At 37.3% G+C, this 18,745-nt stretch overlaps 1 protein-coding gene across 3 annotated transcripts in view; it reads left to right on the forward strand.

Annotated features, from left to right (window-relative positions):
• Positions 1–18,745, forward strand: part of RGS11 (regulator of G protein signaling 11) — a 124,297-nt gene that overhangs the window by 51,182 nt on the left and 54,370 nt on the right. For all 3 annotated transcript variants that reach the window (XM_073648528.1, XM_073648527.1, XM_073648529.1), the window contains exons 3-4: positions 464–514; positions 5,549–5,655. In XM_073648528.1, coding sequence (XP_073504629.1) covers positions 464–514; positions 5,549–5,655 — 158 coding nt within the window. The remainder of the gene's footprint in view (positions 1–463; positions 515–5,548; positions 5,656–18,745) is intronic.

Here is an 18,745-nt window from a genome sequence, read left to right on the forward strand (position 1 = left end):
AACTACTATAATACTGCCCCTATGTATAAGAATATAACTACTATAATACTGCTCCTATGTACAAGAATATAACTACTATAATACTGCCCCCTATGTACAAGAATATAACTACTATAATACTGCCCCTATGTACAAGAATATAACTACTATAACACTGCCCCCTATGTACAAGAATATAACTACTATATTACTGCCCCCTATGTACAAGAATATAACTACTATAATACTGCCCCCTATGTACAAGAATATAACTACTATAACACTGCCCCCTATGTACAAGAATATAACTACTATAATACTGCCCCCTATGTACAAGAATATAACTTCTATAATACTGCCCCGTATATACAAGGACATCTATTTTCCTCAGTGACTCCTTTCTGGGATTGTGTTTATGTCTTAGATGAATCAGGAGACATTTTCTTAGCAGTTTGGACAGTGACTTGTTTGTGCTTCCTTGCAGGTAATGATGTGGTGGAGTGGCTCATACAGAAGTTGTCCATCAGCGATGAAGGTGAGTGTTTGACTATAATGGGACACCTGTGTATATGAAAACTCTTATCAGAACTACAGCTGCTAAAACAAGTCTGTGCTGCATGAAAGGGTAGTCTGTTGTACAGCTGATACAACTTCCTGTGACCACATGTGCTGAAATGGTAGTCACCAAAGCAAGAAATTAAGTTGGTGTTAGGAAGCCAAAACTAAAACTGTATAAAGAATTCACTAGGGGGCGCTGTAAGAGAAGAGCCTCAATGACTCCATATGGTCCCTGAGGACAGAAGCAGCGGTATGTCATCTCTCCTTGTACCGTTATCACATTTGGTCCTTACATCACTCGTTTAGTTGATTCTTACATGAAGCAAACCTTCGTTAGTGCCAGAATGTCTTACATAACGACTCATTAGGTAAGAGAAAAGAGACTTCTCCTGAGCTGCTGCATCTCCCTCCCCTCCCCCTTCCCTTCCCCCCTCTCAGTCAATGTATTGAGGATGGATGTAATATCTTATCATCTGCCATTACCTATGGAGAACGTCTTGGCCATTGCTGCCAGACTCCTCGTCCTTGGATTTTATTTTCTAATCTCATTTAATTAGTGTTTTACTCAATAGATCGATGAATACGGCCGGATTTTATCTTCGCCGTTTACGATTTATATTTTTTAGGTGTTTTAAATTTGAAAAGAAAAAAATGTTCTTTTATATTTTGTAGATTCTTTTATTTCAAATTTTTTTTCTTTTGAACAATGAAAAGCTGAAACGACATGAAGTTTTTTTTTAGGTTCATCATAACAAGAATAAAAATAAACAAGAAAACTAGAAAAAAAAATTAAGGCAGGGACGGTGTTAAAAGACCCCCAAAAAATGAGGGTTACTCGGCTACTAGCAGCACCTCTTCTCTTAGGAAGAGATGCCTGCTCCTTTCAGAAACCACAAGATTACATAATCTTGTGATTGGCTGCAGCGGTCAGGTGACGAGAAGAGCGTGTCATCAGAGTGCGCTACTCTAGTCTCCTAACTTCTTCAGCCAGTCACAGGCTGCAGTGGTCCTGTGATGTCTGAACAGAGACCTCCAGTTCGGCTTACACTAGATCCACGAGGGTGCCCGTATGTGATTATGCCTCCATTTTTTTATTTTAAGAGAGTCCATGCCTTAAAAAAATATATTTTTGTGCCCTTCAACCCCTTTAAAAGATAGTATTATGCAATGTATCTAGTAATTAGTCAAATATTTGGAATGGCCACTTGTGTCTTCCCCACTGACTAGAAAGATGGTGGCGTAATGTAGAGTATAAGCTGCTTCTAGTCCTAAAACAAGTCTGTGTATCATCGAAAGGCAGTCTACTGTATGGCAGAGATAATTTAAGGTAGAGTGATTATAAATGACAAGGTGTAGTTTGAGTTACTTTTCAGGGCTAGGATGGGGGAGTTGATTTAAAGTCTGTCTGCTGTACAAGGAGACTGCCTTTCCATGCTACACAGACTTGTTTATGCATTCATTTAATACAATGCAGTTGGGTGTGTTCATACTGGTTCTTGAAGTGAAACGTCACCATCCCTATGTGTCCATGAATAGATTGACCGTCCCAATAGACGTGCGCAGGTGCTAAAATAATAACGACTATATATAGACTGTGTACAGAATAAATAGACACAATTCCCAAGGTCTAGAAGTGTCAGTAATAGCAGTTACAGCATTTCCACAACTTCCGGACCCCTGGGACCCTCCTCCAGCCCCCCCCCCCCATCATTTTTTTTTTCTGGTTGCAGTTTTTTAATTTTTTTGCTTTTTTATCTATTCCCTCTGGAAATTTCTTTCATCTTCGAAAGTATAAAAAGGCAGAGAAATTAATTTGCAGAGATCTGTGTAACGTGATATACTATGGCTTTATATCCCATTCCTTGGGGTCGGAAGCGGAAAATTAGATAAATAAACATAATATCGTCAATGTAAGGGATTTATGGGAACGCTAATGCCCATTTTGTTTACAGTTTCCTCCGAAAAAGGACACTGAAGCAAAATCAGATTGGATTTAATGAGGCTGGAGGAAAAGAAACTGGCACCAATTAAAGGGGGTTTTCCCATTAAATCCATTTATGACATAAGATATAAATAATTCCTTTACCGGTGGTGGTCTGACCTCTGGATCCCCCTCTGATCATTACATTTTTCAGTTGTCATTCACCTTTGGCCCATGTTGCCCACACTTGACTCCAGCCGTTGCGCTCAATGGGTCGACCTTGTGCCAAGTATGCTAGACAAAACGGCACAAGGCATTTTATTTTAGTGGTTAGTGGACGTCCCAGATGGACATTCTCACCCACCGAGGGAAATATGGGGCTAGTACGAAGTGCCCCCAGCCCCATGACACCTCGCTTAGAGTCCTACTTAAAACCTATCCCCCACAAGAAGCAATCTGACCACCCACGAGGTCCCATGGAGCAATAAAAAGACACATCCCTTTAATGCCACTTTAAGTGGATGTGCATTGGGCAGTGGGCACTGCAGGGGATAGTTCATTTTCACCCACCCACTGAGGGAAATATGGGGTTAGTATGCAGCGCCCCCAGCCCCATGACAGCTCTCTTATAGTCCAACTTAAAAACAATCCTCCTAAGAAGCAATCTGACCACCCACGAGGTCACATGGATCAAGAAGGAGAAGCCACATCCATTTACTGCCACTTTAAGTGGACGTGTAGTGGACACCCACTCTTAAAGTGGAGAGGGCATTTTTCTTTGAGCCAATTCTGGTGGCAGCTGAACTTTAAGGAAGTGGTCGTACAGGAGATTCTATTGTGCGGCATACAAAACGAGGTGCCCATTAACCCTTTTACAGACCCCTTTTTTTTCTCCGCCCTCTGAAAGTACATTTGAACGCAGATGATGAAGACAAAGCATCCAAGGAATGAGGGCCATATTAGGAGACCAATAGGAGGTTTTCATCTTGCTCTTTCCCTACCCGACTGTGTTGGTGTTTTACTCAGGGAGACAAGAATAATTGCATGAACGCTCTCCCTTTTGACCCCCATGCACACTGGGCTCTGCAAAGCGAGAGGGAAGCAAGTGGCCGTCACACACTTCTGGTCTCAAATTTTGCTCATTGGGTATCTTGGAGTCCAATATGTCCGATCATTTTTTCTCTTGACATCCGCGGTTGCGGGGGGGGGGGGGATCGGGATACTCACTGCACAGTAGATGGACCGCTGGTCCCACCAGGGAGTGGTTGACGTTTGTCACAGAAAGAAGGGTGGAGGGGGAAACAGATATTTGTCCTGGATGATTAAATTAGGTACCATAATGGGGTATAAGTTTGGCCCCCGCTTTGAACATCTCATTTAAGGATTAAAATGTAGAATTTGATCATTTTTTTATACGTAAAAATTGTCACGTTGAAGCTTTTGGCAGGAAGATGCGGGTGTTTGTGATGGCGCAGGCTCGGACTCACTCAGCCTCTGTCTCCGCAAGCGAGAGGGGAACAAATGGCTCCCACACACTTCTGGTCTCAGATTTTGTCCATTGGCTATCTTGGACCAATATGTCCGATCATTTTTTTCTCTTGACATCTGCCGTTGGGGGGGGATCGGGATACTCACTGCACAGTAGATGGACCGCTGGTCCCACCAGGGAGTGGTTTACATTCATCTAATGTATATGGTCACCTTGAGGGTCACAGAAAGAAGGGTGGAGGGGGAAACCAATATCTGTCATGGATGATTAAATTAGGTACCATAATGGGATACAGATTTGGCCCTCGCTTTTCACATCTCATTTAAGAATTAGAATGTAGAATTTTATCATTTTTTTATACATAAAATTGTCACGCGGAAGCTTTTGGCAGGAAGATGAGGGTGTTTGTGATGGTTAAGGTTCGGACTCACTCAGCATCTGTCTCCACTTTTTGTGTGGGAAAACAAAACGCTTGGCATCAGCGAGGAGCGATACTAATGTCTGTTCTATTACAGATTAGGGAGTCTTGCATCATCGGGGGCTTTTTAATTATGCATGAAATGAGTGAGGGCGAGAGAGACGATGTTAATGTGCTGCAATGAAGACGGGGAATCGTACACAGGATTTATATTAATTTTTTTTATGTTTTTTTTTTAATTCTTAATTAATGTTTTTTTTTCTGAATTTTTAACAAAAGTTATTCTCTGTTATCTCGGTTCTTAAATACCCTGCATAATAAATCATTACAGAATAATCGGAAGCAGGGGGGGGTTTAATTAAGCTAGTGGTAGGGGGGAAGGGGTCTGACCCAAATCCTACGGTCTGATAGGACTTGGCAGGTGCTAGATTATCACATAATCTGCATTATGGCCAATTCACGCTCCTGTAAGAGGATTGAAAAACTCTCCTGTTCCCCTCATGTTAATGCTTGAAAGCCTCCGCTTTGGTGAAAAATTGATTACAGTGGGTGCAGGGATTCGAGTTGCACCAGGGACCTGGAGCCTAAAGGAACCCAAAGGTCATATTGGACCGTAAGACAAAATAAAAAAAATTATAAACCAGGGGTAGCTGGGGACCCTGTTGTAGATTTTTGGATTGGGGTCCACAAACTACAAGTTACGGCACAGGATGAAGGACTAATTGGTCCATGGTAATAAGGGGTTAAGGTCCTGTGTGTACTTGATGAGCTGGGCTGAATGGGGTTAACATTAGTGTGCACTCATGGGAGTGTCGAACGGTGTATAGGCTGGTGTGTTACCCTAGGGCAAAGAAGACCAAGGGGTATCTCGCAGTCCTGTAAAAGTGTAACCCCCTGTGTGCTGTCCTAGGGTGAGGAAGACGGTCATAAGGTGAGCCGCAGCAGAGTGAGCAAGAGAGAGCTACAGCTGTGAGCTTCTTAGGCTCCTTATCTCTATGTAGTTCCTCATGGGTGTGGCCCAATTAACCCTTCAAACATTGTCATTTCATTGGCTATGCCCACTCCTGAGACATCCAATCCAGCGCAGCCTATGAGTGATGTTTTATACCCTATTTTACCATTCTTTTCTGGGAATGACAATGAGTTTCTAAACTGTTACCCCAAAATGTTGTATTTTTTGTAGAATCGCTACATCTTGGGAATTTTCTTGTCAAGTACGGTTACATTTATCCTTTGAAGGACCCCAGGAATCTTATTCTCAGACCAGATGACTCCCCGTACAGATTTCAGGTAAATCGCAGACGACCATTGGTACAGACCCGTATTGGTTGTCCTTTAGGACAAACCCTTAGTGGTTGATGGGCTGCACTACTCCTCACAAACCATGGCCGATTCATTTAGGCTCTTACTACATGTAAGAAATGGTATATGCAATCACTATCCAGAAAATTATACAAATTAAATTGTACTGTACTGCAACTAGTGGACATAGATGGTAGTGCAGGTTAAATCTGTTTTTTTTTTTTTTCAATTGTGTAATTGAAGGGCTGTTTTTTTTAATGATGTAATTAAGCTAGTCTGATTAAAAACAGTAAATTAGACAATTGTTAAAAGTCCAATTAAAAGTCACCAGGACCCAGCGCTACACTGTGGATTCCTAATTAATAATTAATCTGTGTGCAATCGGCGAGGAGCAGCCAAGTCTGATCTGTAAAGCTGCAGACTCAGAACCACAGTGCGGAGCTGGTAGAGACTAATGGCCGACATTAGTGACAACGTTCCGGCCCATTCTTCATTGTGGATCGGTATCGATTATCCCTCCTGCTTTCATTTCCTCAGCATCCTCCAATTCAAAGATCAACATGTTCGCTACCTCTAGGCTTCTCTCTCATCAGATTTTCCCAGGAAGATTGAAAGATAATTGGAGTCTAATGCCCCGGAGTATTGTAGAGACTGCAAATAGCTTGTATTAGAATAGATTCAGCCACGCAACGAATAATCCCAGCAGGGAAGAAAGGTCTAACTATAGGAGCGGGAAACTTTACTTATTGTGTCACTTGTTCGGGGTTAGTGATTCACTTAGGACTCAACGTATTTTATCAGATCGTCTTCTACCACATGTTCATCCTGAGCCTCAGAGCAGACTGATAGCTGCAAAGTCAGAGCAGATCGATAACGATCAATTATATAGGAGCAGTATTAAAGTAGTTATATATGTGTGCATAGGGGCAGTATTATAGTAGTTATATTCTTGTACATAGGGGCAGTATTATAATAGTTATATTCTTGTACATAGGGGGCAGTATTATAGTAGTTATATTCTTGTACATAGGGGGCAGTATTATAGTAGTTATATTCTTGTACATAGGGGGCAGTATTACAGTAGTTATATTCTTGTACATAGGGGCAGTATTATACTAGTTATATTCTTGTACATAGGGGGCAGTATTATACTAGTTATATTCTTGTACATAGGGGGCAGTATTATAGTAGTTATATTATTGTACATAGGGGGCAGTATTATAGTAGTTATATTCTTGTACATAGGGGGCAGTATTATTGTAGTTATATTATTGTACATAGGGGGCAGTATTATAGTAGTTATATTCTTGTACATAGGGGGCAGTATTATAGTAGTTATATTCTCGTACATAGGGGGCAGTATTATAGTAGTTATATTCTTGTACATAGGGGCAGTATTATTGTAGTTATATTCTGGTACATAGGAGCAGTATTATAGTAGTTATATTCCTGTACATAGGAGCAGTATTATAGTAGTTATATTCTTGTACATAGGGGGCAGTATTATAGTAGTTATATTCCTGTACATAGGAGCAGTATTATAGTAGTTATATTCTCGTACATAGGGGGCAGTATTATAGTAGTTATATTCCTGTACATAGGAGCAGTATTATAGTAGTTATATTCTCGTACATAGGGGGCAGTATTATAGTAGTTATATTCTTGTACATAGGAGCAGTATTATTGTAGTTATATTCTGGTACATAGGAGCAGTATTATAGTAGTTATATTCCTGTACATAGGAGCAGTATTATAGTAGTTATATTCTTGTACATAGGGGGCAGTATTATAGTAGTTATATTCTTATACATAGGGGCAGTATTATAGTTGCTATATTCTTGTACATATGGGGCAGTATTATAGTAGTTATATCCCTGTACATAGGGGGCAGTATTATAGTAGTTATATTCTTGTACATAGGGGGCAGTATTATAGTAGTTATATTCCTGTACATAGGAGCAGTATTATAGTAGTTATATTCTTGTACATAGGAGCAGTATTATAGTAGTTATATTCTTGTACATAGAGGGCAGTATTATAGTAGTTATATTATTGTACATAGGAGCAGTATTATAGTAGTTATATTCTTGTACATAGAGAGCAGTATTATAGTAGTTATATATGTGTGCATAGGGAGCAGTATTATAGTAGCTATATTCTTGTACATAGTGGGCAGTATTATAGTAGTTATATTCTTGTACATAGGGGCAGTATTATAGTAGTTATATTCCTGTACATAGGAGCAGTATTATAGTAGTTATATTCTTGTACATAGGGGGCAGTATTATAGTAGTTATATTATTGTACATAGGGGGCAGTATTATAGTAGTTATATTCTTGTACATAGGGGGCAGTATTATTGTAGTTATATTATTGTACATAGGGGGCAGTATTATAGTAGTTATATTCTTGTACATAGGGGGCAGTATTATAGTAGTTATATTCTCGTACATAGGGGGCAGTATTATAGTAGTTATATTCTTGTACATAGGGGCAGTATTATTGTAGTTATATTCTGGTACATAGGAGCAGTATTATTGTAGTTATATTCTGGTACATAGGAGCAGTATTATAGTAGTTATATTCCTGTACATAGGAGCAGTATTATAGTAGTTATATTCTTGTACATAGGGGGCAGTATTATAGTAGTTATATTCTTATACATAGGGGCAGTATTATAGTAGCTATATTCTTGTACATATGGGGCAGTATTATAGTAGTTATATCCCTGTACATAGGGGGCAGTATTATAGTAATTATATTCTTGTACATAGGGGCAGTATTATAGTAGTTATATTCTTGTACATAGGATCAGTATTATAGTAGTTATATTCTTGTACATAGAGGGCAGTATTATAGTAGTTATATTATTGTACATAGGAGCAGTATTATAGTAGCTATATTCTTGTACATATGGGGCAGTATTATAGTAGTTATATCCCTGTACATAGGGGGCAGTATTATAGTAGTTATATTCCTGTACATAGGAGCAGTATTATAGTAGTTATATTCTTGTACATAGGAGCAGTATTATAGTAGTTATATTCTTGTACATAGAGGGCAGTATTATAGTAGTTATATTATTGTACATAGGAGCAGTATTATAGTAGTTATATTCTTGTACATAGAGAGCAGTATTATAGTAGTTATATATGTGTGCATAGGGAGCAGTATTATAGTAGCTATATTCTTGTACATAGTGGGCAGTATTATAGTAGTTATATTCTTGTACATAGGGGCAGTATTATAGTAGTTATATTCCTGTACATAGGAGCAGTATTATAGTAGTTATATTCTTGTACATAGGAGCAGTATTATAGTAGTTATATTCTTGTACATAGGGGCAGTATTATAGTAGTTATATTCCTTTACATAGGAGCAGTATTATAGTAGTTATATTCTTGCACATAGGAGCAGTATTATAGTAGTTATATTCTTGCACATAGGAGCAGTATTATAGTAGTTATATTCTTGTACATAGGGAGCAGTATTATAGTAGTTATATTCTTGCACATAGGAGCAGTATTATAGTAGTTATATTCTTGTACATAGGGGGCAGTATTATAGTAGTTATATTCTTGTACATAGGGGGCAGTATTATAGTAGTTATATTCTTGTACATAGGGGGCAGTATTATAGTAGTTATATTCTTGTACATAGGGGGCAGTATTACAGTAGTTATATTCTTGTACATAGGGGCAGTATTATACTAGTTATATTCTTGTACATAGGGGGCAGTATTATACTAGTTATATTCTTGTACATAGGGGGCAGTATTATAGTAGTTATATTATTGTACATAGGGGGCAGTATTATAGTAGTTATATTCTTGTACATAGGGGGCAGTATTATTGTAGTTATATTATTGTACATAGGGGGCAGTATTATAGTAGTTATATTCCTGTACATAGGGGGCAGTATTATAGTAGTTATATTCTCGTACATAGGGGGCAGTATTATAGTAGTTATATTCTTGTACATAGGGGCAGTATTATTGTAGTTATATTCTGGTACATAGGAGCAGTATTATAGTAGTTATATTCCTGTACATAGGAGCAGTATTATAGTAGTTATATTCTTGTACATAGGGGGCAGTATTATAGTAGTTATATTCTTGTACATAGGAGCAGTATTATTGTAGTTATATTCTCGTACATAGGGGGCAGTATTATAGTAGTTATATTCTTGTACATAGGAGCAGTATTATTGTAGTTATATTCTGGTACATAGGAGCAGTATTATAGTAGTTATATTCCTGTACATAGGAGCAGTATTATAGTAGTTATATTCTTGTACATAGGGGGCAGTATTATAGTAGTTATATTCCTGTACATAGGAGCAGTATTATAGTAGTTATATTCTCGTACATAGGGGGCAGTATTATAGTAGTTATATTCTTATACATAGGGGCAGTATTATAGTAGCTATATTCTTGTACATATGGGGCAGTATTATAGTAGTTATATCCCTGTACATAGGGGGCAGTATTATAGTAGTTATATTCTTGTACATAGGGGCAGTATTATAGTAGTTATATTCTTGTACATAGGAGCAGTATTATAGTAGTTATATTCTTGTACATAGAGGGCAGTATTATAGTAGTTATATTATTGTACATAGGAGCAGTATTATAGTAGCTATATTCTTGTACATATGGGGCAGTATTATAGTAGTTATATCCCTGTACATAGGGGGCAGTATTATAGTAGTTATATTCCTGTACATAGGAGCAGTATTATAGTAGTTATATTCTTGTACATAGGAGCAGTATTATAGTAGTTATATTCTTGTACATAGAGGGCAGTATTATAGTAGTTATATTATTGTACATAGGAGCAGTATTATAGTAGTTATATTCTTGTACATAGAGAGCAGTATTATAGTAGTTATATATGTGTGCATAGGGAGCAGTATTATAGTAGCTATATTCTTGTACATAGTGGGCAGTATTATAGTAGTTATATTCTTGTACATAGGGGCAGTATTATAGTAGTTATATTCCTGTACATAGGAGCAGTATTATAGTAGTTATATTCTTGTACATAGGAGCAGTATTATAGTAGTTATATTCTTGTACATAGGGGCAGTATTATAGTAGTTATATTCCTTTACATAGGAGCAGTATTATAGTAGTTATATTCTTGCACATAGGAGCAGTATTATAGTAGTTATATTCTTGCACATAGGAGCAGTATTATAGTAGTTATATTCTTGTACATAGGGAGCAGTATTATAGTAGTTATATTCTTGCACATAGGAGCAGTATTATAGTAGTTATATTCTTGTACATAGGGGGCAGTATTATAGTAGTTATATTCTTGTACATAGGGGCAGTATTATAGTAGTTATATTCTTGTACATAGGGGGCAGTATTATAGTAGTTATATTCTTGTACATAGGGGGCAGTATTACAGTATTTATATTCTTGTACATAGGGGCAGTATTATACTAGTTATATTCTTGTACATAGGGGGCAGTATTATAGTAGTTATATCCCTGTACATAGGGGGCAGTATTATAGTAGTTATATTCTTGTACATAGGGGCAGTATTATAGTAGTTATATTCTTGTACATAGGGGGCAGTATTATAGTAGTTATATTCTTGTACATAGAGGGCAGTATTATAGTAGTTATATTATTGTACATAGGAGCAGTATTATAGTAGCTATATTCTTGTACATATGGGGCAGTATTATAGTAGTTATATCCCTGTACATAGGGGGCAGTATTATAGTAGTTATATTCCTGTACATAGGAGCAGTATTATAGTAGTTATATTCTTGTACATAGGAGCAGTATTATAGTAGTTATATTCTTGTACATAGAGGGCAGTATTATAGTAGTTATATTATTGTACATAGGAGCAGTATTATAGTAGTTATATTCTTGTACATAGAGAGCAGTATTATAGTAGTTATATATGTGTGCATAGGGAGCAGTATTATAGTAGCTATATTCTTGTACATAGTGGGCAGTATTATAGTAGTTATATTCTTGTACATAGGGGCAGTATTATAGTAGTTATATTCCTGTACATAGGAGCAGTATTATAGTAGTTATATTCTTGTTAATAGGAGCAGTATTATAGTAGTTATATTCTTGTACATAGGGGCAGTATTATAGTAGTTATATTCCTTTACATAGGAGCAGTATTATAGTAGTTATATTCTTGCACATAGGAGCAGTATTATAGTAGTTATATTCTTGCACATAGGAGCAGTATTATAGTAGTTATATTCTTGTACATAGGGAGCAGTATTATAGTAGTTATATTCTTGCACATAGGAGCAGTATTATAGTAGTTATATTCTTGTACATAGGGGGCAGTATTATAGTAGTTATATTCTTGTACATAGGGGGCAGTATTATAGTAGTTATATTCTTGTACATAGGGGGCAGTATTATAGTAGTTATATTCTTGTACATAGGGGGCAGTATTACAGTAGTTATATTCTTGTACATAGGGGCAGTATTATACTAGTTATATTCTTGTACATAGGGGGCAGTATTATACTAGTTATATTCTTGTACATAGGGGGCAGTATTATAGTAGTTATATTATTGTACATAGGGGGCAGTATTATAGTAGTTATATTCTTGTACATAGGGGGCAGTATTATAGTAGTTATATTATTGTACATAGGGGGCAGTATTATAGTAGTTATATTCCTGTACATAGGGGGCAGTATTATAGTAGTTATATTCTCGTACATAGGGGGCAGTATTATAGTAGTTATATTCTTGTACATAGGGGCAGTATTATTGTAGTTATATTCTGGTACATAGGAGCAGTATTATAGTAGTTATATTCCTGTACATAGGAGCAGTATTATAGTAGTTATATTCTTGTACATAGGGGGCAGTATTATAGTAGTTATATTCTTGTACATAGGAGCAGTATTATTGTAGTTATATTCTCGTACATAGGGGGCAGTATTATAGTAGTTATATTCTTGTACATAGGAGCAGTATTATTGTAGTTATATTCTGGTACATAGGAGCAGTATTATAGTAGTTATATTCCTGTACATAGGAGCAGTATTATAGTAGTTATATTCTTGTACATAGGGGGCAGTATTATAGTAGTTATATTCCTGTACATAGGAGCAGTATTATAGTAGTTATATTCTCGTACATAGGGGGCAGTATTATAGTAGTTATATTCTTGTACATAGGAGCAGTATTATTGTAGTTATATTCTGGTACATAGGAGCAGTATTATAGTAGTTATATTCCTGTACATAGGAGCAGTATTATAGTAGTTATATTCTTGTACATAGGGGGCAGTATTATAGTAGTTATATTCTTATACATAGGGGCAGTATTATAGTTGCTATATTCTTGTACATATGGGGCAGTATTATAGTAGTTATATCCCTGTACATAGGGGGCAGTATTATAGTAGTTATATTCTTGTACATAGGGGGCAGTATTATAGTAGTTATATTCCTGTACATAGGAGCAGTATTATAGTAGTTATATTCTTGTACATAGGAGCAGTATTATAGTAGTTATATTCTTGTACATAGAGGGCAGTATTATAGTAGTTATATTATTGTACATAGGAGCAGTATTATAGTAGTTATATTCTTGTACATAGAGAGCAGTATTATAGTAGTTATATATGTGTGCATAGGGAGCAGTATTATAGTAGCTATATTCTTGTACATAGTGGGCAGTATTATAGTAGTTATATTCTTGTACATAGGGGCAGTATTATAGTAGTTATATTCCTGTACATAGGAGCAGTATTATAGTAGTTATATTCTTGTACATAGGGGGCAGTATTATAGTAGTTATATTATTGTACATAGGGGGCAGTATTATAGTAGTTATATTCTTGTACATAGGGGGCAGTATTATTGTAGTTATATTATTGTACATAGGGGGCAGTATTATAGTAGTTATATTCTTGTACATAGGGGGCAGTATTATAGTAGTTATATTCTCGTACATAGGGGGCAGTATTATAGTAGTTATATTCTTGTACATAAGGGCAGTATTATTGTAGTTATATTCTGGTACATAGGAGCAGTATTATTGTAGTTATATTCTGGTACATAGGAGCAGTATTATAATAGTTATATTCCTGTACATAGGAGCAGTATTATAGTAGTTATATTCTCGTACATAGGGGGCAGTATTATAGTAGTTATATTCTTATACATAGGGGCAGTATTATAGTAGCTATATTCTTGTACATATGGGGCAGTATTATAGTAGTTATATCCCTGTACATAGGGGGCAGTATTATAGTAGTTATATTCTTGTACATAGGGGGCAGTATTATAGTAGTTATATTCCTGTACATAGGAGCAGTATTATAGTAGTTATATTCTTGTACATAGGAGCAGTATTATAGTAGTTATATTCTTGTACATAGAGGGCAGTATTATAGTAGTTATATTATTGTACATAGGAGCAGTATTATAGTAGTTATATTCTTGTACATAGAGAGCAGTATTATAGTAGTTATATATGTGTGCATAGGGAGCAGTATTATAGTAGCTATATTCTTGTACATAGTGGGCAGTATTATAGTAGTTATATTCTTGTACATAGGGGCAGTATTATAGTAGTTATATTCCTGTACATAGGAGCAGTATTATAGTAGTTATATTCTTGTACATAGGAGCAGTATTATAGTAGTTATATTCTTGTACATAGGGGCAGTATTATAGTAGTTATATTCCTTTACATAGGAGCAGTATTATAGTAGTTATATTCTTGCACATAGGAGCAGTATTATAGTAGTTATATTCTTGCACATAGGATCAGTATTATAGTAGTTATATTCTTGTACATAGGGAGCAGTATTATAGTAGTTATATTCTTGCACATAGGAGCAGTATTATAGTAGTTATATTCTTGTACATAGGGGGCAGTATTATAGTAGTTATATTCTTGTACATAGGGAGCAGTATTATACTAGTTATATTCTTGTACATAGGGGGCAGTATTATAGTAGTTATATTCTTGTACATAGGGGCAGTATTATAGTAGTATATATTCTTGCACATAGGAGGCAGTATTATAGTAGTTATATTCTTGTACATAGGAGCATTATTATACTAGTTATATTCTTGTACATAGGGGGCAGTATTATAGTAGTTATATTCTTGTACATAGGGGCAGTATTATAGTAGTTATATTCTTGTACATAGGGGGCATTATTATATTAGTTATATTCCTGTACATAGGAGCAGTATTATAGTAGTTATATTCTTGTACATAGGGGGCAGTATTATAGTAGTTATATTCTTGTACATAGGGGGCAGTATTATAGTAGTTATATTCTTGTACATTGGGGCAGTATTATAGTAATTATATTCTTGTACATAGGGGGCAGTATTATAGTAGTTATATTCTTGTACATTGGGGCAGTATTATAGTAATTATATTCTTGTACATAGGGAGCAGTATTATAGTAATTATATTCTTGTACATAGGAGCAGTATTATAGTAGTTATATTCTTGTACATAGGGGGCAGTATTATAGTAGTTATATTCTTGTACATAGGGGGCAGTATTGTGGTAGTTATATTCTTCTACATAGGGGCAGTATAATAGCAATAATTTTCATGTACATAGAGTACAGTATTATTATGGTTCCTGCACCTGTGATGTGTATATCAGTGGTGAGGGAAGTTGCCCCTTAAATGATTTTGGTGTGGCAGTCTTTGGGCCCGGAGGCTTTTATACAAATGAAGTTTCTGGAGCTTATTAATAACAGGATGTTGCCTGCAGGGCACGCACAGCTAAATTTGGAAAGAATAAGGAGATTATGTCAGTTACATTTTAGAGCTATGAATATCTTGTGTTCCTTGTTAAGGCGACAGGATATTTATTGTGTCAGGAGCACTGCCCAACTTGGCAAGACCCGCTGCCATCCTCTGTTATTACTGCAATCAGTCTTGGAGAATATAAGACTTGTAGACATGAAGCTGCTTCTCGTCAGGCTCTAAGACAATGAGAGGAGCACGTCAGGAGGGAGATTGATTTAAATAGGTTGTAGGATCGGCGCTGACTGCCCCCCACACACACCCGCTGCCGATATGGGCTTTCTGTGCTGGTCGGAGATGCATGACCTATAATATCTCTATCTTCCCACCTTTTTTGTGTCCTTCTTCCTGCATTACTCTTAACAGGAAGCTTTCATCAGAAAAAAACTATTGTTTATATCTGTTTTTTTTGTTACATTTATTTATTTATTTTTTACATTTTTTCCTATGTTTTTTTTTCCATATCAAAATCTGTATTAAAAATAAAATAAAACTTAACTTTGCAATTTAAACACGTTTTGGGAAATGCACATGTCCATTAACAGCAATGAAAAGACTCTGAACCTATCTTTCGTATTGAAGCATCTAATTTGCATGTGCAAAGGTCATTGTAAAAGGAGAAGGAGGAGGTGAGCTGTGACATCACCTATTGTGAATGGTGGATCCTGTGTTATCTACTCTATATAAAGGTGTTATCAGACATTGTAGAGGAGGAGGAGGAGGTGAGCTGTGACCACCTATTGTGAATAGTGGAACCTGTGTTATCTACTGTATATAGAGGTGTTACCAGACATTGTACAGGTGGAGGAGGTGAGCTGTGACATCACATATTGTGATGTTGGATCCTGTGTTATCTACTGTATATAGAGGTGTTATCAGACATTGTACAGGAGGAGGTCAGCTGTGACATCACCTATTGTGAATGGTGGATCCTGTGTTATCTACTGTATATAGAGGTGTTATCAGTCATTGTACAGGAGGAGGAGGTGAGCTGTGACATCACCTATTGTGAATGGTGGATCCTGTGTTATCTACTCTATATAAAGGTGTTATCAGACATTGTAGAGGAGGAGGAGGAGGTGAGCTGTGACCACCTATTGTGAATAGTGGAACCTGTGTTATCTACTGTATATAGAGGTGTTACCAGACATTGTACAGGTGGAGGAGGTGAGCTGTGACATCACATATTGTGATGTTGGATCCTGTGTTATCTACTGTATATAGAGGTGTTATCAGACATTGTACAGGAGGAGGTCAGCTGTGACATCACCTATTGTGAATGGTGGATCCTGTGTTATCTACTGTATATAGAGGTGTTATCAGTCATTGTACAGGAGGAGGAGGTGAGCTGTGACATCACCTATTGTGAATGGTGGATCCTGTGTTATCTACTCTATATAGAGGTGTTATCAGTCATTGTACAGTAGGAGGAGGAGATGAGCTGTGACATCACCTATTGTGATGTTGGATCCTGTGTTATCTACTGTATATAGAGGTGTTATCAGACATTGTACAGGAGGAGGAGGAGGTGAGCTGTGACCACCTATTGTGAATGGTGGATCCTGTGTTATCTACTGTATATAGAGGTGTTATCAGTTATTGTACAGGAGGAGAAGGAGGTGAGCTGTGACATTACCTATTGTGAATGGTGGAACCTGTGTTATCTGCTGTATATAGAGGTGTTATCTGTCATTGTACAGGAGGGGGAGGTGAGCTGTGACATCACCTATTGTGAATGGTGGAACCTGTGTTGTCTGCTGTATATAGAGGTGTTATCTGTCATTGTACAGGGGGAGGAGGAGGTGAGCTGTGACATCACCTATTGTGAATGTTGGATCCTGTGTTATCTACTGTATATAGAGGTGTTATCAGTCATTGTACAGGAGGAGGAGGAGGAGGTGAGCTGTGATATCACCTATTGTGAATGGTGGATCCTGTTATCTACTGTATATAGAGGTGTTATCAGTCATTGTTCAGGAGGAGGAGGAGGTGAGCTTTGATATCACCTATTGTAAATGGTAGATCCTATGTTATCTATTCTATATAGAGGTGTTATCAGTCATTGTACAGTAGGAGGAGGAGGTGAGCTGTGACATCACCTATTGTGATGGTGGATCCTGTGTTATCTACTGTATATAGAGGTGTTATCAGTCATTGTACAGGAGGGGGAGGTGAGCTGTGACATCACCTATTGTGAATGGTGGAACCTGTGTTGTCTACTGTATATAGAGGTGTTATCTGTCATTGTGCAGGGGGAGGAGGAGGTGAGCTGTGACATCACCTATTGTGAATGTTGGATCCTGTGTTATCTACTGTATATAGAGGTGTTATCAGTCATTGTACAGGAGGAGGAGGAGGAGGTGAGCTGTGATATCACCTATTGTGAATGGTGGATCCTGTTATCTACTGTATATAGAGGTGTTATCAGTCATTGTTCAGGAGGAGGAGAAGGTGAGCTGTGATATCACCTATTGTAAATGGTAGATCCTATGTTATCTATTCTATATAGAGGTGTTATCAGTCATTGTACAGTAGGAGGAGGAGGTGAGCTGTGACATCACCTATTGTGATGGTGGATCCTGTGTTATCTACTGTATATAGAGGTGTTATCAGTCATTGTACAGGAGGAGGAGGAGGTGAGCTGTGACCACCTATTGTGAATGGTGGATCCTGTGTTGTCTACTGTATATAGAGGTTATCAGTTATTGTACAGGAGGAGAAGGAGGTGAGCTGTGACATCCCCTATTGTGAATGGTGGAACCTGTGTTATCTGCTATCTGCTGTATATAGTGGTGTTATCTGTCATTGTACAGGAGGAGGATGAGGTGAGCTGTGACATCACCTATTGTGAATGATGGATCCTGTGTAATCTACTGTATATAGAGGTGTTATCAGTCATTGTACAGGAGGAGGAGGTGAGCTGTGATATCACCTATTGTGAATGGTGGATCCTGTTATCTACTGTATATAGAGGTGTTATCAGTCATTGTTCAGGAGGAGGAGAAGGTGAGCTGTGATATCACCTATTGTAAATGGTAGATCCTATGTTATCTATTCTATATAGAGGTGTTATCAGTCATTGTACAGTAGGAGGAGGAGGTGAGCTGTGACATCACCTATTGTGATGGTGGATCCTGTGTTATCTACTGTATATAGAGGTGTTATCAGTCATTGTACAGGAGGAGGAGGAGGTGAGCTGTGACCACCTATTGTGAATGGTGGATCCTGTGTTATCTACTGTATATAGAGGTTATCAGTTATTGTACAGGAGGAGAAGGAGGTGAGCTGTGACATC

Source organism: Phyllobates terribilis, unplaced genomic scaffold, assembly GCF_046119375.1.
Source record: "Phyllobates terribilis strain yellow unplaced genomic scaffold, ASM4611937v1 Scaffold_9__5_contigs__length_417890890, whole genome shotgun sequence".
Taxonomy (NCBI): domain Eukaryota; kingdom Metazoa; phylum Chordata; class Amphibia; order Anura; family Dendrobatidae; genus Phyllobates; species Phyllobates terribilis.